Raw genomic sequence first — 24,818 nt, forward strand, 5'->3', positions numbered from 1 at the left:
TTTTCAGCTGGGTGAAGAACATTGCAATTCCTTATGTTGGAGGAATGGTCAAATGATACGATTATATCTTTCGAAATATCTCTCATATCTCTATTATTATATTATCATATCTTTTCCATATCTTTATTATCTTGTTCACCAAGTTAGGTTATTCATAGAGGTATTATAAATAGGACCTATTGTTATTCTCATTATTCAATCAATGAAATCATAATTATTGACTTTTATCTTTATTTAGTTTTTCCGTTTAGAATTTTCGATTGTTGACAGAGCACGGTTTCTCTGCGACTTTCTTTATCTTTTTCACTTGATAAGGGTCTTTCCCTTATCAACTGGTGCTTTCATCGCGATCTCACCATGAATTCTAACGATGAAACCTATCTATCTTACCTATGTGACCAGATATTGGTTGCCTGCGACAGAATACACAAGAAGCTGGACAAGTATGATGAGTTTCTCTTGTCGTACACAACTCCGGTGATTTCCTACCACGAACAATCTTCTTGGCATGTTGCAACTGATGTCGTGCAGCTGCGACCTCCACCAGACCCTCCTAACGGACAGTCAGAGTTTTACCGCTACCAATTCAACCCTTACCCCGCTGCACTGCCGCCTTTACCGCTACCACCGTTGTCCAATATTTTGCCGCATTCAAAACCTAGTTCATGTTGGTACCCATCACACCGGCAAGAGCAGCACGGATATCATCATTACGACAACGGATACCCCTCTCTGCCCCCTGAGCCAATGTCAGTGCCGTACCAACACTATCCCTCGCCGACACCGACGCCGGATGACTTGTACTACCACTATCAGCCGTTGGGAGAGCTATATCCTCCGGTGTACAATGGAGTTGGAGATTCGAGCAATTCCTACAATTATAGCGTGGATGAGTACTCGCCCTACACCGATTTTTGGCAGCCGGAAGACCACTCGACCCGTTCGCTACCGCAATCTGACCGGCGGCCGCATCCACCATCGTGGCTGCCCTCCGGTTGTTCGCCTACTGCAGTTGCTGTCTGGCAACCACCACAACTTCGTTCATCATATTCTTGGGTCGATATGCCACCCCAACACGTCCAGTACTCAGGCCCGGCATATGCAGCCTCGACAATTGCCCCGATCGCGATAACTCAAGGTCGTTCCTGCCTCGAATATCCCGTTGATGTGCAGCAACCGCAACTCCGTCCTACAAGTCCCTACTGCTCAACATTCACGCCGTCGGCCGTCACTGCTGTCCTGATACCACCACCACCGCCGCTGTCTCTCGACTCTTCAACAGCGCAGCAACTGCTGGCTGCTGCCCCGCCGCCACCATCAGCGGCTATCTTCTTGCCATGTAGCTCCGATAGGATTCATACCTTCTCAATAATTCCCGCAGTTGCTGCCCCATCGCAGGTTCACGAATGTGACGGGGTTGACATACACTACAAGGTAAAGCTGATTGATGGAACAATTTTCGATCCCACTTTTGAACGAGGGGATCCAATTGATATCAAACTTGGTAGTGGACAAGTAATCAAACGATGGCTACTAGTATTGGGGATGTGCGTGGGTGAGAAAAGAAAGTTGAAAATCCCTTCCAAACTCAATTTTGGCGAGCATGTTTTTGATCCTGGAGGATTCCTCGTTGTTAGCTTCGTGGTTCCCACCTTGAGGACAAGCTGGATTTCAACCGTGGGGGTGTTGATACGATTATATCTTCCGAAATATCTCCCACATCTCTATTATTATATTATCATATCTTTTCCATATTTTTATTATCTTGTTCACCAAGTTAGGTTATTCATAGGAGTATTATAAATAGGACCTATTGTTATTCTCAATATTCAATCAATGAAATCATAATTATTGACTTTTATCTTTATTTAGTTTTTCCGTTTAGAATTTTCGATTGTCGACAGAGCACGGTTTCTCTGCGACTTTCTTTATCTTTTTCACTTGATAAGGGTCTTTCCCTTAGCATCAACCCTAAGTGATTAATTTCAGTTTAGTGTGACATATATATTGTAGTTTATAATAAGTGGGACATCTTAATATGTTATACTTAGTAGTATCTCTTATATATGAGACAGTCCATTTACGGTTCGATTTCAAACTAATATCGAAAACAAATTGAAAAAATTTGGTTGAGTTTCAAGCTTTCATGTTCTTATAATTTTAATAAGATCAATTCAACCGAAGTATTGTTTGAATACAGGTAATTAATACTAGTCACAAGATGTCATTTTAGACGGGAAAATATTTTTTAAATAACAAAATTTGGTCAAATTTTAGTCGGTCATAAAATTTGAAAAGTGAACTCCCTTCGTCCCCAAATAGTATGAACAATGGGTTCGTTTTAATAAATAAGGGGAAAAGTAAGAGAGAGAGAGAGAAATAGTATTGGAATTAATGTTAGTGGAGAGTGAGGTCCATAGTATTATAATGGTATAAGTTATTAACGTTAATGGTATAAGTTGTAAATAAAATGATGTGTATGGGTGGTAGTATGTTGTTTGAATTTTATAAAATTAAAACGTCCATACTCTTTAGGGAAGAACGAAAAAGGAAATAGTTCATACTCTTTGGGGACGGAAAATTATCAAAAAAAAATCACGAAGATCCGATTCAAATCTAGTCTGTCTGACAATTTTTACAATCACTCCTGAAAAAACAATGAAATTTAGATTTTTTTCGTAACTATCCTACAACGAAATATTTTTGTAAAATTAGATCTTATGTGAAAATAGGATAATCATATTAGACAAATAAGTTAAACGATGCCATATATTCAAACAGTCATATAAATAGTAATATTCCATACATCTAAAACTAGTACAATCATATACGAGTACATTCAAATATGTAATAAAAAAATTTCATACAACGTCCACCAATTTTGCATGCAAGAGACCAGATCTCTCCACCCCACAATTTCCAAGTATCTATCCATATTTAGACTCTCAACACATCTATAATCACTACCACAAACGTTGCATCTCCTAAATTATATAAACTCCATATTTTCCACATTCCCAAAATAAATAAATAAAAAGTGTAGAAAATTAGTTGCCAAAATGGGCGATATGAATAAGGCAATCCTGAAGACCTTCCTCCTTGCGGCGTGCATGATCTCCGCCGGGGCCGCCCCGGGCGCCGAGGTGGACACGATGTGCGCGAACGCCGAGTTCAAAGAAACCTGCAAGAAGACCCTCTCCGATGCCCAGAGCAGCGAACCCAAGGGGCTTCTTCTCTCGTCGTTCAACACCACCGTCGAGAACCTCCGGACCGCCATCACCACGTCGAAGACGTACCAAGACGCCTCCACCGACCAGCGGACCAAGGGGGCGCTGGTCGTCTGCGAGCAGGTCCTCAACACCACCGTTGACAATATCAAAAGATCGATGGCCAAGGTCGACAAATTCGAGGTCAGCGACGTTGACGGCTATGTCGACGACGTCAAGGTCTGGCTCAGCGCCGGTGTCACCTGCAAGGATACCTGCATCGACGCTTTCGAGAACACTACCGGTAATTACTCTTATTGTTCGCCATTAAATGTCTCATTTTTTTTCCTTTTTTACTATCTGCCATTAAATGTCTTTAAGTATTTCACTTGTACTCTTTTTAGTAAAGTGCATCATTCAGTCCATTAACTCATTTCAATCATATTTTATTATAAAATTAATAATAAATATAATACCATATAAAAATGGAACATTTATTGTCGTACAGAGGCAGTACTGTTTTAAATTTTTCCATAACTTGTTTTCTAGAGCAAAAACCAAAACCCTAACCCTATTCCTAAAGTATCGTTCGAATGTCATGACTTACTAATATCATGATTGAATATTCATCTTTAATTAGTTGGAGGCGCGGCTATGACTAATTATCACAAGACTTAGGATTAATTAGTGGGATTCAATCTTATGAACTAAACACAATATATATTCAATCATTAGATATACTTTTGCAAACCGAACGATGCCTAAATGTATATTATGTGTTGGTAGGGGAGACTGGCGAGAAGATAAAAGAACTGCTCAAAACCTCCGGCGAGCTGCTCAGCAACGGCCTCGCGATAGTCGATGGCGTGGCAAAGCTTTTCGAGGCGCTTGATCTTGGAAAACTGTTCAGCGGCTCGAAGAGGGTCCTCCGGCAGAAAGTCCACGCCGGAGTCCCGGATTTCGTGGATCCACATAAGAGAAGCCTCCTCGGCGCCGCTCCGGGGAAGTTCACGCCGAATGCGGTGGTGGCACTTGACGGCAGCGGGAAATACAAGACGATCGGGGCAGCCATCGCCGCCGCGCCCATTAATAGTACCAAGTTGTTCATTATCCAAATCAAGGCCGGTGTTTACAAGGAGGTTGTCACGGTCCCCGGTGGCGCCAACAACGTCGTCCTCGTCGGAGAAGGCCCCACCAAGACCGTCATCTCCGGTAGCCAAAGCTTCGTGTCGGGCATCCCTACCTTCCAAACTGCAACTCTAGGTAAGCTTTTCCTACAAAATTGTGTTTAATCTTCTATTAATCTAAATAATACTAGAATTTAGTACTATATTTCTATCAATCTTATAAAATTTTCAAACAAAATATTAACAAAGATTTTTTTTTGTTAATACTCATAGTCACATTATTTTATTTAAATAATACTCCCTCCGTCTCCACAAGGTTTGCCCCATTTTACCATTTTCGTCCGTCCCACAAAGTTTGTCCCAATTAAAATCTTTCCAAAAACAGATATTAAATACACACATCAATCTCCTCAACGTGGGACTCTTATTCCACTATATACCTCCATTTAATACAGTCAAACAATTTTTTAAAACCCGTGTTGGGTCAAATTGGAACAAACTTTGTTGGACTTTATTTTAAAATGATATAAGATTGATCATAATCAAATTTCGTTATTTAAAATCTAATTAAGACGTGTGGTGTTGTAGCCGTTGATGGTGATGACTTTATGGCAAAGGACATCAAGATCGAGAACTCGGCCGGAGCCTCGGGGCGCCAGGCGATAGCAGTGCGAGTCTCCGGGGATAAGGCGGTGTTCTACAACGTAGAGATGAGCGGCCACCAGAGCACCCTCTACGCCCACATCTACCGCCAATTCTACCGCGACTGCCACATCTCGGGCACCATGGACATCATCTGGGGAGACGCCGAGGCCGTCTTCCAAAACTGCGTCGTCGCGGTAAAGCAGCCGCTCCCCAACCAGGATTGCACGGTGACCGCCCAGGCCCGCAACGACAGCCGGGCCGTGGGCGTGACCGTGCTCCAGAACTGCAGCATCACGGTGGAGAAGGAATTCTTCGCCGTGAAGCCCGCGGCCAAGGCGTACCTGGGCCGGCCCATGAAGGCGTTCTCGAGGACGATCGTGATGGAGTCGAACATCGACGGCTTCATATCGCCCGAGGGGTGGACGCCGTGGATGGGGACGTTCGGCCTCGACACGCTCTACTACGGCGAGTACAAGAACCGCGGCAAAGGCGCCGCCACCGCGAAAAGGGTGACGTGGAAGGGCATTCAGAAGATGACGCCGGATCTTGCAGATAAATTCACTCCGGCGAAGGTCTACGACGGCGACGACAGCTGGGTTAAGAACACCGCAATTCCTTATGTTGGAGGAATGGTCAACCCTAAATGAATATACTAATTAACAAGTGAGACATGTAAAACTAGGCTATGATATTCAATTAGGAGTTTTTATCTTATATTACAATTATTAAGAATTAGTATGTCACCTGTACGATTGATGTATAGGTTTTGATGATATGAAGTTTTTAAAATGTAGAAATTTATTAATGTGTATTTTTCACAAATAAAAGAACAAAAATATTAATGTTCCTAAACGATGCCACTCTCCAAATCCTTCTGCGCCGAGGCGTCCACCGGCGAGTGGCAGAGCGGGCAGGTGGAGTGCGACAGGAACCACTTGTCGACGCAGTCCATATGAAAGCAGTGTTGGCAGTTGGGCAGCAGCCGCACCCACTTCATTCTCCACGATTTCCAACAGGCACAAGGTGCACTTCGCGGGCTCCCGGTCCGCGGGGTACACGGAGACCGGGAGCGATCTCACCACGGCCGCATCGAGGCGGCCGTATTCGTCGTCCGAGGACAGCATGACGTGGCGGGGTATGGGGCCGGGGCTCAGCTCGAACTCTTGGAGGCGGCGGCGCTGCCTGTAGTGATAGCGCCAGAGGCACCATGATAACGGAGAAGGCGAGGAACAACGCGATGGTGATGATAATTGCCTTCCGGCTCGATGCGTATGTGTTAAGAAGCTCCTGCTCTTAACGTGAAGATTCCTGTCCAATCCACCAAGTAACACTCGATTCCGGCGTCTTCGACGTGAAGATCGGCGGCTGAATTCAGTATCTGGCGCGAAGAACGTCCTTCGTCGGCAGAAAATAAGGTTCTCAAGTATTACGCAAATATCTTGGGCAAATAATTCTTCATTCATATATTTTCGGAACAATAAAGAGCCCTATTTATAATCTATGGACCCTAGGGTTGATTCGACCTATCCTAATTACGTCGGGAAAGAACCAACAAAGAAAACCCGACGGAAACAAGAAAATAAAGTAATTTCTATAATTAATAAATAACTACCAAAAATAATAAAATAACCAAAAAGACTCAATTTAATTAAGGAGCCGGCTGGGAGGCTTTATCTTATCTCTAGGCCTCAGCACCCTGCTCGACGCCATGGTTTGTTGCGGTACTTCCACCTCTGGCTCGTCACGTTCGGCTGGCACGCTTCCCGTCTGTCCGCCAGCCGCCTCGGCCTCTACGTTCTCCGTTGATGGGGCTCGTAGTGCATGTGTGTCCGTAACAACTCCCCCCCCCCTTAGCAATGCCCTTGTCCTCAAGGGAAATATCTGGAAAGCGCCTGCGGATTTCAGTTAATGGCTCCCACGAGGGCGAGTCCGTCCCATCCGACCAACGCACCAACACGTGCTCAACAGCCTTTCCATCATGCCACATAATCTGTACGAAGGCGCGCAATAAACTAACATGGAAAACATTATGCACGCGGCTTCCCTCGGGTGCCACTCTCCAAATCCTTCTGCGCCGAGGCGTCCACCGGCGAGTGGCAGAGCGGGCAGGTGGAGTGCGACAGGAACCACTTGTCGACGCAGTCCATATGAAAGCAGTGTTGGCAGTTGGGCAGCAGCCGCACCACTTCATTCTCCACGATTTCCAACAGGCACAAGGTGCACTTCGCGGGCTCCCGGTCCGCGGGGTACACGGAGACCGGGAGCGATCTCACCACGGCCGCATCGAGGCGGCCGTATTCGTCGTCCGAGGACCGCATGACGTGGCGGGGTATGGGGCAGGGGCTCAGCTCGAACTCTTGGAGGCGGCGGCGCTGCCTGTAGTGATAGCGCCAGAGGTAGAGGTGGAGGCCCACCATGATAACGAAGAAGGCGAGGAACAACGCGATGGTGATGATAATTGCCTTCCGGCTCGATGCGTATGCGTAGGTGTTTCCGTAGCAGCTGCTACATCCTCTGCCTCAGCGACGGCCGGCGCTGCTGCGTCCTCTGCCTCAGCGACGGTCGGCTCCTCTGTTTCATAGGCTACCATATCAGAGAGAGAGAGTTAAAAGTTGAAACTAAGATATTGACGAGGAAATTTTGTCGTGAGTCAACAATTTAAGTCAAACTCCAAGTGAAGGTGATATGTGTAATGACGGGAAACAGTCTGAGGTGGGAGGGTTTTGACGGAATTCGCTGCCGCGGATTAATGCGCTTTTGGTTACAGTCACAAAGGTCAAAATGGCATCCAAATTTCAGTTATTTCTTGCTCTATCAGTCTATCACAGTGAAATGATTGAATTAGTGTTACAGACAGCGGTGAGCATTCGATTTTTCAGATTCAAATTTCGTGTAATCTTATTTGATCTGAAAATCCAATTATGAAATCCGATCTTAAATCGTAAAAATATATGTTAATTCAATAAATTTAATCCTACAAAATATTATTAGAATTGTCTTAGCATAAATTTGTTATATTTGTTATATTTATATTCATAATATTTTATTCATCCTTTAAAAATATGTATTTTCTGAAACATACAAGCTTTAATATGCAATTGGTAAAGTAAAATAAAGATAAGACAAAAAGAAAAAGTGCATAATTATAATAGACGGACCAAATTGAAAATATATAGTTGATATTTTTAAAGGACGGACCAAAATATAAATAGTTACTATTTTAAAAAGATTGATAGAGCATATTTTATTATGTATAATAAATAGAATATGTATATAAATATATTTTGGATTTTGGAATACTTCAGTTTTTAAAATATCTAATCCAATCTTATCCGAATTATCTAAATTTTTAAAAATCTGATTTGAACCTAAAATTCAAAAAATCCAAATCATATTTTTAATATTAATTTACTTTGAATCAGATTTTAGACATTTTGTTCACATATTTCTCCAACTCCTTTTAAATTTTGGTTGTTAGTGTGAAGGAGATTAAATTATGAGACTACTTTTGCAATGTAATATTAGGGAAATATTTTTATTTGGGTTGGGGTTGATAGAGTTTTTGGCCACACGTAATTATTATTTACCCATTATGGTTTTCTAATGATAAAAAGTTATACATTCAACATAATTTAATTTTTCTATTTTACTATGTCTATCAAAATTAATCCTTATAAATTTCTTTCTCTTTTTCTATAGATTTCTTAACGGATTGAGTATTTTACATTAAAATACGTTATAGTATAATATTATTATGGAAAGTTATATACATCATGTTTGTTTCATACAAATGTTAAAATGAGCAGTGTCGCTCTTCCTCAAAAATGAAAATGAGAGAGAGATGTGCTAAAGTTTAATGGGCTTTCTTGTATGAGCCCAATGTGTTGCAGGTTAGGTTGAAGGTGAAAACAGTATAAAATAATTAAAATCGTCTTTACTTAAATTATTAAATATTTTGAACTACTTATAAGGATATCTGAAATAAGTTAAAAGATGCAAATAGCTAATACTCGCATCATAAGGAATATCTTTGTCTTATTAAATAAAAATTTCTACAAAATTTACTTAAGGAAAGTAAACTCATATAAGTAGTACTTTTTTCTTTTGACTATATATAAATTTCTCCCAACCATATTACACCTTTAACAACGATATATATATGTATGTTGGTGATTTGTTGGAAGACAACTAATCCATTAAATAAAATGTACTATCTGGTATTATAATTTTCTACAACTTATTTTTATTTAACCAAAAAGCCATTAGTTGCATTTTATTTTTCATCCCTCTTTCGTCGCTTTATAAAGACCTACCTCTTATTATTTTTCCTTCCATTTTCATTAAAAGCATCGTCCCTTTCTCTATCTCCCCCTAAAATACTCTAAATAGCACTTTCTCGCGAGAAGCAAAAATAGAAAAGAGTTTATTCAAGTCACAATTTGTGCTCTTTAATTAAGATGACTAGCTAGGTTCATTTTGTATGTATATTGATATATTCCATATTTTATTAAGGTTCAATATTTTTTTAGTTTGATTTACTTCTGAAAAATCGATTATCTCTAGAGAATGCATGAGTTTTGGATCATGATTAGATTTTATTTGGTAAAATCGAATTGTTTTTTTAGTGTTGTAGACTTTTGGTTCATGATTTTTCTTTAGGGGTAAGATTTGAAAAATCATATAAGAAACAAAATTCCTAACCTAAGCCAAAAGAGAAATTCGCCACTCGAGAGAGTGTGTACAATAATTTTCACACCTGTTAACAAAGATTCTTTTTATACCTGGTAATGTAATTCTCTTCTCTGTCACACGCAAATCATTTAATTCTTTTTGCGGTTCAATTAAATTATAATATAATGTGTGCTTCCGATATAAATGCTTTTAAAGTATTGTGATCTTTATAGGCTATATATATATATATATATATATATATGGGGAGCGTTATTCTCCTATTCATCCATTAGATCCTTTATTCTTCTTAATATGGGCCGTTAGATCTCATTCATCAACGGTCCAGATGATCTGCATTATTACACTATAATGGTGCATTATTAGTCGGTGTGCATTATTCAACTGAAAATCTGCATTATTACACTATAATGGTGCATTATTAGTCGGTGTGCATTATTCAACTGAAAATCTGCATTATTAAATGACACGTGGCACCAATCTAACAGTCAGATGACAAAATCGTGAGGCTGAGATTAAAAAGAACAAAGAACAAAAGATACAAAAAGGAAATGATTACATCCCTAATATATATATATATATATATATATATATATATATATATATATATATAGGGAGATGATCAAAATAAGTATGTGTTTAAATCCAGAAATGCAGACCAAATCTTGGCCCTAGGATTAGATGATCTAATGGTCAATAATTAACCAAAAACACGGAAGGTCATAATTAAACAATTTTAGGTCATATTATAATATTTGGGTTTAATGTCATGCTAAGATCGTTTAGGTCATGCTTTGTTAGCATGACCTAAAAATTACCTAATTATGACATAAAAGTGCCCTAATTATGATATTGTTCTGCGTTTCTGTATTTAAATCTAGTTTTGCATAGATCAAAACCCTATATATATATATATGGCCATAAAGCTTCACTTTATTTAAGCTCTGTGGAAGTCAATCTAATGGGCCTTCTTTCTTATTCATTGCTTATAGTGTAAGCCCAATGGGCTGCGAGTTGATAGTTGGTTGAAGGTGAAAACATTATAAAATCATCAATACTTAAATTATTGAATATTTTGAATTATGTAAAAGGATATTTTAATTATTGAATATTTTGAATTATGTAAAAGGATATTTTGGAATAAGTTAATAGTTGCTTATAGGTAATAGTGGCGTCATTAGGAATATTTTTGTCTTATTGAATAAAAGTTTCTGTAAAATTTACTTAGGATACTAAACTTATACTCTTTCTGTCCCATTAGAAATGAAACATTTTCGTTTTTAGTCTGTCCTATTAAAAATGAAATGTTTCTAAAAATGGAAACAATACTCTCTCTATTTTTTCTTCTCTCTTACTTTACTCTCTCTTCATTAACTCACAAAATAACACTACATAAAATTCCGTGCCGAAAAGCAAATATTGCATATTTAATGGGACGGAGGGAGTATAATTTTTCTTTTGACTATATATATATATATATATATATATATATATATATATATATATGGATGTATTCATTTCCTTTTTGTATCTTTTGTCCTTTGTTCTTTTTAATCTCAGCCCCACGATTTTGTCATCCGACGGTTAGATTGGTGCCACGTGTCATTTAATAATGCAGATTTTCAGTTGAATAATGCACACCGACTAATAATGCACCATTATAGTGTAATCATGCAGATCATCTGAACCGTTGATGAATGAGATGTAACGGCCCATATTAAGAATAATAAAGGATCTAAGGGATGAATAGGAGAATAACGCTCCCCTATATATATATATATATATATATATATATATATAAATTTCTCCCAATCACATTGCAACTATAACAGTGATAAATATTTATTTTTGTGATTTTTTTCGAAGTCAACTAATCCTTTAAGATAAAAATGTCCTGGTATTATAATTTTCTACAACATATTTCATTTAGCCACAAAAAATCATTAATAGCACCTTATTTTTCGATCCCTTTTCAGCTGGGTGAAGAACATTGCAATTCCTTATGTTGGAGGATGATCAACCCTAAGTGATTAATTTCAGTTTAGTGTGACATATATATTGCAGTTTATAATAAGTGGGACATCTTAATATGTTATACTTAGTAGTATCTCTTATATATGAGACAGTCCATTTACGGTTCGATTTCAAACTAATATCGAAAAACAAATTGAAAAAATTTGGTTGAGTTTCAAGCTTTCATGTTCTTATAATTTTAATAAGATCAATTCAACCGAAATATTGTTTGAATACAGGTAATTAATACTAGTCACTAGATGTCATTTTAGACGGGAAAATATTTTTTTAAATAACAAAATTTTGTCAAATTTTAGTCAGTCATAAAATTTGAAAAGTGAACTCCCTTCGTCCCCAACTAGTATGAACAATGGGTTCGACATGGGTTTAATAAATAAGGGGAAAAGTAAGAGAGAGAGAGAAAGGGTATTGGAAATAATGATAGTGGAGAGTGAGGTCCATAGTATTATAAGGGTATAAGTTGTTAACGTTAATGGTATAAATTGTAAATAAAATGATGTGTATGGGTAGTATGTTATTTGAATTTTTCAAAATTAAAACGTTCATACTCTTTAGGGACGGACGAAAAAGGAAATAGTTTATACTCTTTGGGGACGGAATGAGTATTAAATCATACTACTAGGTTAATTATTTAAATTAATTATATTTAATTAGTTAATTATATTTCACAATACCAATATTAGACAGCATTACATCATAATGGATCCATCCTATATATTTTTGTAATGAAAATTATAACTTGCCAGAAAAAAGGACTAATAAACAAGTTGGGGACGGAGAGGAAGATAAACCGTTGAAATCGTGCAACTATGCTGCTTCTCAGTTTTCAAAGCATGAGATATTACAGATAACGCTTAGTCACTTACACATAATGTGTGTGAGTTGGTCAAGCGATAAAGAGGTTAATGCCTAAAGGCAAAGGTCTTACGTTCGAGTCCTTCATGGCGCGGCTTTCAAGTTTAAATTATTTACTCATCTAAAAAAATCCTCCATTGGAATAAAGGGGGACAAACAATTTAAATTATTTACCCATCTAAGGGAAAATTATCAGATTCCATGTGTGTATAAGGGAAAATTATCAGAAAAAAAATCACAAAGATTCGCTTCAAATCTAGTCTGTCTGACAATTTTTACAATCAGTCCTGAAAAAACAAAAAAATTTAGATTTTTTTTCGTAACTATCCTACAACGAAATATTTTTGTAAAATTAGATCTTATGTGAAAATAGAATAATCATATTAGACAAATAAGTTAAACGATGCCATATATTCAAACAGTCATATAAATAGTAATATTCCATACATCTAAAACTAGTACAATCATATACGAGTACATTCAAGTATGAAATAAAAAAATTTCATGCCACGTCCACCAATTTTGCATGCAAGAGACCAGATCTCTCCACCCCACAATTTCCAAGTATCTATCCATATTTAGACTCTCAACACATCTATAATCACTACCACAAACGTTGCATCTCCTAAATTATATAAACTCCATATTTTCCACATTCCCAAAATAAATAAATAAAAAGTGTAGAAAATTAGTTGCCAAAATGGGCGATATGAATAAGGCAATCCTGAAGACCTTCCTCCTTGCGGCGTGCATGATCTCCGCCGGGGCCGCCCCGGGCGCCGAGGTGGACACGATGTGCGCGAACGCCGAGTTCAAAGAAACCTGCAAGAAGACCCTCTCCGACGCCCAGAGCAGCGAACCCAAGGGGCTTCTTCTCTCGTCGTTCAACACCACCGTCGAGAACCTCCGGACCGCCATCACCACGTCGAAGACTGATGGGGTACGGACTAAACAAGCCCAACAGCAGTGACGGCCCATCAGCCCAAGGAAGAGTATGAGTTCGACATTACCAAAGAGTTCGGCCTCAGCCTACAGCTCGGTAAAAGCCAACCAGCCATCACGCTCTCAGGTCGGCATCAAGCTCTACTCTCAGATCGGCAACCAAAGCAGTTCGGTCTCAGTAAGAGTTCGGCCTCAGCCTACAGCTCGGCAAAAGCCAACCAATCAAGCTCTGCTCTCAGGTCGGCATCAAGCTCTACTCTCAGATCGGCAACCAAAGCAGTTCGGTCTCAGTATTCGACCGAACAAGGAGTTAGTGGACCCATTCAGGATTTCCACAACTTCCAACACACCCACTACCACGTGGTGTCAGCTCAGGCCACGATCGTAGGCCATGACCTACGCTACATGCAGGACCTCCACGACATCCACAACCATCATTAGTGGTGATGCAAGCCACGATCTTAGTTCAATGTATAAATAGAACTTAGATCAGATAGAAAAAGGTTAAGCTCTCTAGAGATAAAATAGCATATAGCAAGTCTGTGTTGTAAGCTGTAATCCCAGATCAAGCAATACAATCTTGCCCTCCCTTCTTCCCGTGGACGTAGATTTACTTCAGTAAATCGAACCACGTAAATTCATTGTGTCGTAGTCCTTTTTCTCTACCAGCATTTACAAACATCAGAAATTCGCGGACTCATCACTGGCGCCGTCTGTGGGAAGCAGAGAACAAAATTTGTGATAAAGCGAATTTTTGATCCATTTTTTCCTCCCAAAAAATGCATACCAGATCGCAGAGTACCCGTATTCCCGCCCGTGAGAACCAGGAGGAAGCCAATCCATCCCACAGGTCTGGAAAACAGCCTAGGGATAAATCCACCACCAGTTCTCATGGCGAAGGAACAAGCCGCTCCAAAAATCGTCCCACCGAGTCTTCCCAGCAGCCTGATTTGAATGAGGCTGTCAAGCTGTTCTTGGCTGAGAAGCAGGATGAGTTCTTAGCCTTCCTGCAAAAGAGCCAACAGCCGAAGACGAAAACGGTAAATTCTCCTTCCTCGTCCAGACATGAAAGTCACTACCGCAGTAGTACCGTGTCTTCCAGGAAGAAGAATCCTCAACCCCGACATGTTCCTGTTCCTCCTCGGTACCGGAATCACAGGAGAACTCAATCTCCTCCATACCGACGAGATATCGGATTCGCCGTGTACGGAGCACTGAAGACTCCGTTCTCGGACGACATCACCCGAACTCCTCTACCACAGAACTACCGAACTCCGTCGATGACTTACGACGGGCTCGTGGACCCTCACGATTTCTTGGGGCGCTATCAATATAACATGGCGAACCAGGGTCTCAACGAGGTCCACATGTGCAAGCTGTTTCCCGAGCTGCTCATCGGGAACGCGAGAAGGTGGTTCGATAGCCTCCCCCAGGGCAGCATCAGATCTTACCGAGATCTAATGGATGCCTTCCACAGGAGGTTCTTTCAGAAAGCGGAAGCCCGAATCACTTCGGCTCAGCTGCTTTCCATTCGTCAAGGTCGCGACGAAAAGATCAGCGACTTCCTGACGAGATTCCATAAGGAATGCCTACAAGTAGATAATCTCAATGATCTACTTGTCATTTCGGCATTCCAAAATGGAATCCTGCCCGGAGCTCTCTACAGAAAGCTCGTGGAATGCAGTCCGCAAACAGCTCAAGAGATGTGGGACATTGCGGACCAGTTCTCCCGAGCCGATGAGGCAGACCGTCGAAAACGGTCTTTAGACAGCTCATCTAGAGGAGACGAAAAGAAGCCCGATCATAGCGATCAGAGGCTTCCTCGCCGAACACCTTCCCCACCAAAGGAGGGATAGCGGTCATCCGAGGTGATCGAAAAAGAGCAAGTGTGTTCGCAGATTGCGCTTAAAAGTGCCGAGCAATCAGTTCGGCACCATCAAGCATAGCAATCACAGCAGCCGGAGTCAGAGGCAGGCGAAATGACCGAAGTCACACCGGAGCCGAACTCAATGGTGTACGGCATTGAAGCCGTGATTCCGGTTTAGATCGGCATACCCAGTCCCCGAACTCAATTTCTCCTCAGAAATGAATGGTGACGGACTGAGAGCCGAACTAGATCTTGCCGAAGAAAGAAGAGAATTGGCCTGCATAAAAGCAGCCAAGTACAAGGAGCAAGTAGCCCGGTATTACAACCAAAGGGTGAAGAAGCTGCAATTTCAAGTGGGAGATCTCATTTTGAGAAACAACGAAGTAAGCCGAGCAGAAAAGCTGGGCAAGCTCGAACCCACATGGGAAGGTCCGTATCGGGTGTCCGAAGTCCTCGGCAAAGGGTCTTACAAATTGGCTCACATGTCAGGAGAACAGGTACCCCGAACATGGCACATTTCCAACCTCAAAAAGTTCCATTTGTAAGAGACAGTCCGGTCAGTCAGTCTTGCGTCCTGTTCAGTCAATGTGCTTTATTTGGTTTACTTGGTCTTTATTTGTCTCTGTGCGTTTTTGTCTGTGCGTTTTGTCTGTCTATGTGCGTGTCGTCTCTTACAAATGTTACTGAGGTATCTTGTTCTTCGAAGGCTGATCCCCTTCTTAGAACATATACAAGCCAACGATTGTGAGTCAAAGCTTCTACAGAAGATACAAGACCACAATTCAGCTTAAACAAGCAGTTCGTCTGAAACGAGCTGCAACAAGCCAACGATTGTGAGTCAAAGCTTCTACAGAAGATACAAGACCACAATTCAGCTTAAACAAGCAGTTCGTCTGAAACGAGCTGCAACAAGCCAACGATTGTGAGTCAAAGCTTCTACAGAAGATACAAGACCACAATTCAGCTTAAACAAGCAGTTCGTCTGAAACGAGCTGCAACAAGCCAACGATTGTGAGTCAAAGCTTCTACAGAAGATACAAGACCACAATTCAGCTTAAACAAGCAGTTCGTCTGAAACGAGCTGCAACAAGCCAACGATTGTGAGTCAAAGCTTCTACAGAAGATACAAGACCACAATTCGGCTTAAAAATCAAGCACTTCGTCTGAAACGAACTGCAATAAGGGAAAGTCCGATCCACGCGATAAACCTCGCCGAATTAGGACGACCAAGTTCGGTCAAAGAAGTTTACCTCATAAGACCGAGGACGACCATGTCTAGTCAAAGAGGTTTACTGCATAAGACCACTTCGGTTAACTGGGAAAGTCCGATCCACGCGATAAAACTCGCCGAATTAGGACAAGGGAAAGTTCGATCCCGGCGACGAAAATCGCCAAATTAGAACACAAAGACGAGTCCGGTCAAAGATGTTTATTTCATCAGACCAAAGACGAGTCCGGTCAAAGATGTTTATTTCATCAGACCAAAAGACGAGTCCGGTCAAAGATGTTTATTTCATCAGACCAAAAGACGAGTCCGGTCAAAGATGTTTATTTCATCAGACCAAAGACGAGTCCGGTCAAAGATGTTTATTTCATCAGACCAAAGACGAGTCCGGTCAAAGATGTTTATTTCATCAGACCAAAGACGAGTCCGGTCAAAGATGTTTATTTCATCAGACCAAGGACCAAGTCCGGTCAAGAAAGTTTACTTCATAAGACCGAGGACAAGTACGATGAAATTTTTTCGCTAAGCTGTAAATACAGTGTTAGAAGCGAAAACAAAATTTCATTTTTCAAATCTTGTTCGGCATACAACTCCGCTACCCTACAAAATGGCGTTACGCTATTACAAAGGACTATTCTACTGTCCAGGGTTGCTGAAGTTAAGCCACCTATTCACAAAATCCTCTGGAAGCCGAGTTCGGTTGTTCCGAGCAGATGAAGAATAAGCTGGTCGACGAGACGCTATCCTCGACCCAACGCCTCTTCCCCGAGCCCGAGAAGTCCTAACACCTCGGCGATGAAGAGTCTCTGCAATAAGCATCTGCTGATCTTGCTCGCTCATAGTCACAACTCCTCGGCGACTTTCAGTCCGTCCCTGTCTTGACGATTCCGGTTGCTCCTGAGCCCGTTCTCGTCTTGACGTTCCCGGCTGATCCGGAGTTCGTTGTTGACTTGGAGTAGGATTTTGAACAAGGGAACCAGAGGTTTGATCTGGAGTGCGAGCATCTGTTGGCACGATATGCCGAAGGAATCTTTCTATGGAGGGGCGCCGAGAAAGAACAATGTTGTACCGAGAAGCCCAACGCCGCAGTGATGTCACAACTTGTTGGCAAGCCGAGCTCTCCAGCGCATTGTTCCTCCGGAGTACATGATATTCCTCCCACAGTTCGTCAACTCGACTCTGAGCATCTGATATGGTCACTCCCCCGCGCACACGGATGTAATCCTCGTACGCAGTCCTCTCAGCAATGGTCGTATTCAGCTCGGCCTCCAGATCCTTCTTATCGGACTCTAAGTCCTTATTATCGGCCTCCAGCTTCACTAAACGAGCCAGAAGCTCGTCATTCTTCGTCTGATCGGCTATAGCTCTTTTCTCAGCTTCGTCTAAAGCCGAAGAGTACAGCCGTTTCCAGTGAAGTATCTCCATCTCCTTGAGTACAAAGCAGCTATATTAGTTCGGCAGCTGTACCGAGCAGATAGTAAAATACAACAGGAATAAAGGCGAGTACGAAAAGCTATACGAAGACAAGTGTAGAGAATTTTTCATTCACAAGGAAAATTTTTTACACTAGGAGGGCTTCAAGGCCATTTCACAAGGAAGAAACTAGACTAAGAGAAGGGAGACGAAATCATACTCCGCCAGCTTCGTCTCCGGCTCCTTGGTCTGGTTCAGCTTCTTTCTCCTGAGCTACCTCAGCCTCGGCCTCGCATCCTGCCGGCCTCACCTCCGCCTCCTGATCGGCTTCCTTCTCCGGATGCCCGGCCCGCTCGACTTCGGCCTCCAGCTCCAGCGGCTCGGCCTCACCCTCTCCGTTGTAAGTCGAAGCGGGTGAAACGGGTCCCACGGAGGCAAAGATAGCCTCCAGGTTCTCGTCCCGATCAGCTCGACAACTCCGGACTCGGTCTGCAGAAAGCAGGACCGAGGATGAAGCGAGCTCCTCAAGGAGCGGCAGATTCTGAAGCCGAGCCGCTATCTCTCGGCTATACAGAGGCAGCACGACGTCGGCCCCCTGCTCGCCCTTATCGGTAATTAGCCTTACCAGACTGCCGACAAAGGCCGAGAACTGGCTGCTCAAAAAGAGTTTCTCCGTATAAACACGGAGAGCCTCCCCTTGGGCAACCACGGCAGCAGCATCCCTCCGTTTCGTCTGCTCTCGCTGGATGACGAGCTGGTTTTTGGCAAACTGAGCTTCATCCTGGGCCGAAATCCTAGCAGCTCTGGCCTTCTCAAAGTTAGCCTCAGCCTGTTCGGCCCGATGACAAGCAGCCGCCAACTTCCTCTGCATCTCAGCATAGTCGTTGGACGCTTTGGAGAGTTCGACGGCGACGAGCTTGGAGAGCATATCGTTCCTCTGAAAATGAATAAAGAAAAAAGTCAACAAAGGGGCCACAAAAAATACAGGAAAAAAAAGCAAGGCCAGAAAATCAAGAAGAGAATTCACCTCGGCGAAGTCCGTGGGCCATAAAAACGGCTCACAGATATGTTCCGAAGGAGGCGCCAAGACCACGTCTTTCTCTGGCGCTCTCGGGGGCTTCTGGGCATTCCCCTTCCCCTTTGCCGAAGTCGACTCCGGCTTCTTCGGATCCGAAGAGGTTTTTTGCCTTTTCGGAGTCCTCTCGGCATCAGACGCCGAGCTGGTGGTTTTCGGCCTCTCCGGCTCCTTGGACTCCGAAGATTTTCGGGTAGCCTTGTTCAGCATGTACACTGCCAAAAAGCAAGGAAACAAGGTTAGTTTTCGCTGCTAAAGCAGTAAAGCATAAAAAAGAAATCCTCACCCTCAGTTTCTTCGTCCGAAGACGAGATATTGAACACGAGGTCGCCCTTGACGAGCTCAGTTTCCGAGTATTGTTTCCTAATCATAGGAATCTTATTGAGCTCGCCCTCGAGCTCGGCCAACGGTTCTAACCGAGGATGAGGAATCACGGACTTCGGCCCTCTCCAGGGAAAGCCCGGAGCCGCTGTCCTATTATAAAAAAAGAAGCGGTTTTGCCATTTCGGCCACTTGGTTTTGCAGAATGCCCTAAAAGGCTGCAAGGGGATCAAGTAAAACCAAGATCCCTTCCTTTTAAATTGGAAAAAATTAAGGATTGCCCGCAGAGACAGATCCTTATCTAGCCTACGGAGTTCGGCAGCAAAAGCCGACAAGTGCCTCCAAGAATTCGGAGTCACCTGACCTAAAGGGAGTTGAAAAAAATCAAGAAGCTCTACAAAAGGTGGGGGAAGAGGGAAACGAAGCCCGCATTCTAAGCAGGCTTCGTAAACGGTGGCATAACCCTCCGGCGGGTCGTTAGCCCTATGATCATCGTCGGGAACCACCGCCTTCCCCCCGGGAAGAAGATATTTTTCGTGTAGAGATATCACGGTGTCCTTACTCAAGACGCTGTGAAAGTATTCTACGGTCTTCTCTCCGGACTCTTTCCGGCTAGAAGACCCCTTCCCCCCTTTCCTACCGCTACCTAACTCGGAAGAAGAAGAAGAAGACATGGTTCTTACTCTTTGCAAAATCTGAAGAAATTCTGAAGAAATTCTTGAAAGCGGAAGAAAATTTTTACGCAAAGGAGATAGAGTGCAGAAGAAGCAGTCGCAAAAGTGCTCCAATGATGAAGAAGGGAGGTATTTATCAGATTCGGCGAAGATTTCAAAATCGTCGCACCGTTTCGAATCCCACCTTTTCAGGATTCAACGGCCGGATTTTACTGTCGCATTTAATGCAGTCACGTGCACGGCACGTCCCCTGACGTCAGCCTCCCCCGTACCTTTATCCAGAATGCCGAAGTGACTCGCTTCGCCGAAGTGATTCACTTCGTCTTTCGGGGGGGGTAGTGATGGGGTACGGACTAAACAAGCCCAACAGCAGTGACGGCCCATCAGCCCAAGGAAGAGTATGAGTTCGGCATTACCAAAGAGTTCGGCCTCAGCCTACAGCTCGGTAAAAGCCAACCAGCCATCACGCTCTCAGGTCGGCATCAAGCTCTACTCTCAGATCGGCAACCAAAGCAGTTCGGTCTCAGTAAGAGTTCGGCCTCAGCCTACAGCTCGGCAAAAGCCAACCAATCAAGCTCTGCTCTCAGGTCGGCATCAAGCTCTACTCTCAGATCGGCAACCAAAGCAGTTCGGTCTCAGTATTCGACCGAACAAGGAGTTAGTGGACCCATTCAGGATTTCCACAACTTCCAACACACCCACTACCACGTGGTGTCAGCTCAGGCCACGATCGTAGGCCATGACCTACGCTACATGCAGGACCTCCACGACATCCACAACCATCATTAGTGGTGATGCAAGCCACGATCTTAGTTCAATGTATAAATAGAACTTAGATCAGATAGAAAAAGGTTAAGCTCTCTAGAGATAAAATAGCATATAGCAAGTCTGTGTTGTAAGCTGTAATCCCAGATCAAGCAATACAATCTTGCCCTCCCTTCTTCCCGTGGACGTAGATTTACTTCAGTAAATCGAACCACGTAAATTCATTGTGTCGTAGTCCTTTTTCTCTACCAGCATTTACAAACATCAGAAATTCGCGGACTCATCAAAGACGTACCAAGACGCCTCCACCGACCAGCGGACCAAGGGGGCGCTGGTCGTCTGCGAGCAGGTCCTCAACACCACCGTTGACAATATCAAAAGATCGATGGCCAAGGTCGACAAATTCGAGGTCAGCGACGTTGACGGCTATGTCGACGACGTCAAGGTCTGGCTCAGCGCCGGTGTCACCTGCAAGGATACCTGCATCGACGCTTTCGAGAACACTACCGGTAATTACTCTTATTGTTCGCCATTAAATGTCTCATTTTTTTTCCTTTTTTACTATCTGCCATTAAATGTCTTTAAGTATTTCACTTGTACTCTTTTTAGTAAAGTGCATCATTCAGTCCATTAACTCATTTCAATCATATTTTATTATAAAATTAATAATAAATATAATACCATATAAAAATGGAACATTTATTGTCGTACAGAGGCAGTACTGTTTTAAATTTTTCCATAACTTGTTTTCTAGAGCAAAAACCAAAACCCTAACCCTATTCCTAAAGTATCGTTCGAATGTCATGACTTACTAATATCATGATTGAATATTCATCTTTAATTAGTTGGAGGCGCGGCTATGACTAATTATCACAAGACTTAGGATTAATTAGTGGGATTCAATCTTATGAACTAAACACAATATATATTCAATCATTAGATATACTTTTGCAAACCGAACGATGCCTAAATGTATATTATGTGTTGGTAGGGGAGACTGGCGAGAAGATAAAAGAACTGCTCAAAACCTCCGGCGAGCTGCTCAGCAACGGCCTCGCGATAGTCGATGGCGTGGCAAAGCTTTTCGAGGCGCTTGATCTTGGAAAACTGTTCAGCGGCTCGAAGAGGGTCCTCCGGCAGAAAGTCCACGCCGGAGTCCCGGATTTCGTGGATCCACATAAGAGAAGCCTCCTCGGCGCCGCTCCGGGGAAGTTCACGCCGAATGCGGTGGTGGCACTTGACGGCAGCGGGAAATACAAGACGATCGGGGCAGCCATCGCCGCCGCGCCCATTAATAGTACCAAGTTGTTCATTATCCAAATCAAGGTCGGTGTTTACAAGGAGGTTGTCACGGTCCCCGGTGGCGCCAACAACGTCGTCCTCGTCGGAGAAGGCCCCACCAAGACCGTCATCTCCGGTAGCCAAAGCTTCGTGTCGGGCATCCCTACCTTCCAAACTGCAACTCTAGGTAAGCTTTTCCTACAAAATTGTGTTTAATCTTCTATTAATCTAAATAATACTAGAATTTAGTACTATATTTCTATCAATCTTATAAAATTTTCAAACAAAATATTAACAAAGATTTTTTTTTGTTAATACTCATAGTCACATTATTTTATTTAAATAATACTCCCTCCGTCTCCACAAGGTTTGCCCCATTTTACCATTTTCGTCCGTCCCACAAAGTTTGTCTCAATTAAAATCTTTCCAAAAACAGATATTAAATACACACATCAATCTCCTCAACGTGGGACTCTTATTCCACTACATACCTCCATTTAATACAGTCAAACAATTTTTTAAAACCCGTGTTGGGTCAAATTGGAACAAACTTTGTTGGACTCTATTTTAAAATGATATAAGATTGATCATAATCAAATTTCGTTATTTAAAATCTAATTAAGACGTGTGGTGTTGTAGCCGTTGATGGTGATGACTTTATGGCAAAGGACATCAAGATCGAGAACTCGGCCGGAGCCTCGGGGCGCCAGGCGATAGCAGTGCGAGTCTCCGGGGATAAGGCGGTGTTCTACAACGTAGAGATGAGCGGCCACCAGAGCACCCTCTACGCCCACATCTACCGCCAATTCTACCGCGACTGCCACATCTCGGGCACCATGGACATCATCTGGGGAGACGCCGAGGCCGTCTTCCAAAACTGCGTCGTCGCGGTAAAGCAGCCGCTCCCCAACCAGGATTGCACGGTGACCGCCCAGGCCCGCAACGACAGCCGGGCCGTGGGCGTGACCGTGCTCCAGAACTGCAGCATCACGGTGGAGAAGGAATTCTTCGCCGTGAAGCCCGCGGCCAAGGCGTACCTGGGCCGGCCCATGAAGGCGTTCTCGAGGACGATCGTGATGGAGTCGAACATCGACGGCTTCATATCGCCCGAGGGGTGGACGCCGTGGATGGGGACGTTCGGCCTCGACACGCTCTACTACGGCGAGTACAAGAACCGCGGCAAAGGCGCCGCCACCGCGAAAAGGGTGACGTGGAAGGGCATTCAGAAGATGACGCCGGATCTTGCAGATAAATTCACTCCGGCGAAGGTCTACGACGGCGACGACAGCTGGGTTAAGAACACCGCAATTCCTTATGTTGGAGGAATGGTCAACCCTAAATGAATATACTAATTAACAAGTGAGACATGTAAAACTAGGCTATGATATTCAATTAGGAGTTTTTATCTTATATTACAATTATTAAGAATTAGTATGTCACCTGTACGATTGATGTATAGGTTTTGATGATATGAAGTTTTTAAAATGTAGAAATTTATTAATGTGTATTTTTCACAAATAAAAGAACAAAAATATTAATGTTCCTAAACGATGCCACTCTCCAAATCCTTCTGCGCCGAGGCGTCCACCGGCGAGTGGCAGAGCGGGCAGGTGGAGTGCGACAGGAACCACTTGTCGACGCAGTCCATATGAAAGCAGTGTTGGCAGTTGGGCAGCAGCCGCACCCACTTCATTCTCCACGATTTCCAACAGGCACAAGGTGCACTTCGCGGGCTCCCGGTCCGCGGGGTACACGGAGACCGGGAGCGATCTCACCACGGCCGCATCGAGGCGGCCGTATTCGTCGTCCGAGGACAGCATGACGTGGCGGGGTATGGGGCCGGGGCTCAGCTCGAACTCTTGGAGGCGGCGGCGCTGCCTGTAGTGATAGCGCCAGAGGCACCATGATAACGGAGAAGGCGAGGAACAACGCGATGGTGATGATAATTGCCTTCCGGCTCGATGCGTATGTGTTAAGAAGCTCCTGCTCTTAACGTGAAGATTCCTGTCCAATCCACCAAGTAACACTCGATTCCGGCGTCTTCGACGTGAAGATCGGCGGCTGAATTCAGTATCTGGCGCGAAGAACGTCCTTCGTCGGCAGAAAATAAGGTTCTCAAGTATTACGCAAATATCTTGGGCAAATAATTCTTCATTCATATATTTTCGGAACAATAAAGAGCCCTATTTATAATCTATGGACCCTAGGGTTGATTCGACCTATCCTAATTACGTCGGGAAAGAACCAACAAAGAAAACCCGACGGAAACAAGAAAATAAAGTAATTTCTATAATTAATAAATAACTACCAAAAATAATAAAATAACCAAAAAGACTCAATTTAATTAAGGAGCCGGCTGGGAGGCTTTATCTTATCTCTAGGCCTCAGCACCCTGCTCGACGCCATGGTTTGTTGCGGTACTTCCACCTCTGGCTCGTCACGTTCGGCTGGCACGCTTCCCGTCTGTCCGCCAGCCGCCTCGGCCTCTACGTTCTCCGTTGATGGGGCTCGTGGTGCATGTGTGTCCGTAACAACTCCCCCCCCCCCCCCCCTTAGCAATGCCCTTGTCCTCAAGGGAAATATCTGGAAAGCGCCTGTGGATTTCAGTTAATGGCTCCCACGAGGGCGAGTCCGTCTCATCCGACCAACGCACCAACACGTGCTCAACAGCCTTTCCATCATGTCACATAATCTGAGAC

The 24,818-nt window shown here is 43.2% G+C and overlaps 2 protein-coding genes across 2 annotated transcripts; both read left to right on the forward strand.

The window, feature by feature from the left end:
- The first annotated feature begins 3,049 nt into the window (after positions 1–3,049).
- Positions 3,050–5,777, forward strand: LOC121803943 (pectinesterase-like). Its single transcript, XM_042203519.1, has 3 exons — positions 3,050–3,510; positions 3,993–4,469; positions 4,922–5,777. Exons 1-3 carry the CDS (start codon positions 3,060–3,062, stop codon positions 5,623–5,625), a joined length of 1,632 nt encoding a protein of 543 aa, XP_042059453.1. The 5' UTR covers positions 3,050–3,059; the 3' UTR covers positions 5,626–5,777.
- A 7,479-nt stretch (positions 5,778–13,256) lies between these two features.
- On the forward strand, positions 13,257–23,614 carry LOC121757530 (pectinesterase-like). The gene is made up of 4 exons (XM_042153062.1): positions 13,257–13,496; positions 21,107–21,347; positions 21,830–22,306; positions 22,759–23,614. Exons 1-4 carry the CDS (start codon positions 13,257–13,259, stop codon positions 23,460–23,462), a joined length of 1,662 nt encoding a protein of 553 aa, XP_042008996.1. The 3' UTR covers positions 23,463–23,614.
- The last annotated feature ends 1,204 nt before the right edge of the window (positions 23,615–24,818 follow it).

The sequence above is a fragment of the Salvia splendens genome, chromosome 1, assembly GCF_004379255.2.
Source record: "Salvia splendens isolate huo1 chromosome 1, SspV2, whole genome shotgun sequence".
Classification (NCBI taxonomy): Eukaryota; Viridiplantae; Streptophyta; class Magnoliopsida; order Lamiales; family Lamiaceae; genus Salvia; species Salvia splendens.

What these genes read in the sequence shown, in the direction of transcription:
- LOC121803943 (XM_042203519.1), top strand. Translation starts at nt 3,060, where the DNA reads ATGGGCGATATGAATAAGGCAATCCTGAAGACCTTCCTCCTTGCGGCG. An exon ending in CGCTTTCGAGAACACTACCG is followed by an intron (nt 3,511 to 3,992) that starts GTAATTACTCTT and finishes ATGTGTTGGTAG; the next exon opens with GGGAGACTGGCGAGAAGATA. An exon ending in CTTCCAAACTGCAACTCTAG is followed by an intron (nt 4,470 to 4,921) that starts GTAAGCTTTTCC and finishes GTGGTGTTGTAG; the next exon opens with CCGTTGATGGTGATGACTTT.
- LOC121757530 (XM_042153062.1), top strand. Translation starts at nt 13,257, where the DNA reads ATGGGCGATATGAATAAGGCAATCCTGAAGACCTTCCTCCTTGCGGCG. An exon ending in CGCTTTCGAGAACACTACCG is followed by an intron (nt 21,348 to 21,829) that starts GTAATTACTCTT and finishes ATGTGTTGGTAG; the next exon opens with GGGAGACTGGCGAGAAGATA. An exon ending in CTTCCAAACTGCAACTCTAG is followed by an intron (nt 22,307 to 22,758) that starts GTAAGCTTTTCC and finishes GTGGTGTTGTAG; the next exon opens with CCGTTGATGGTGATGACTTT.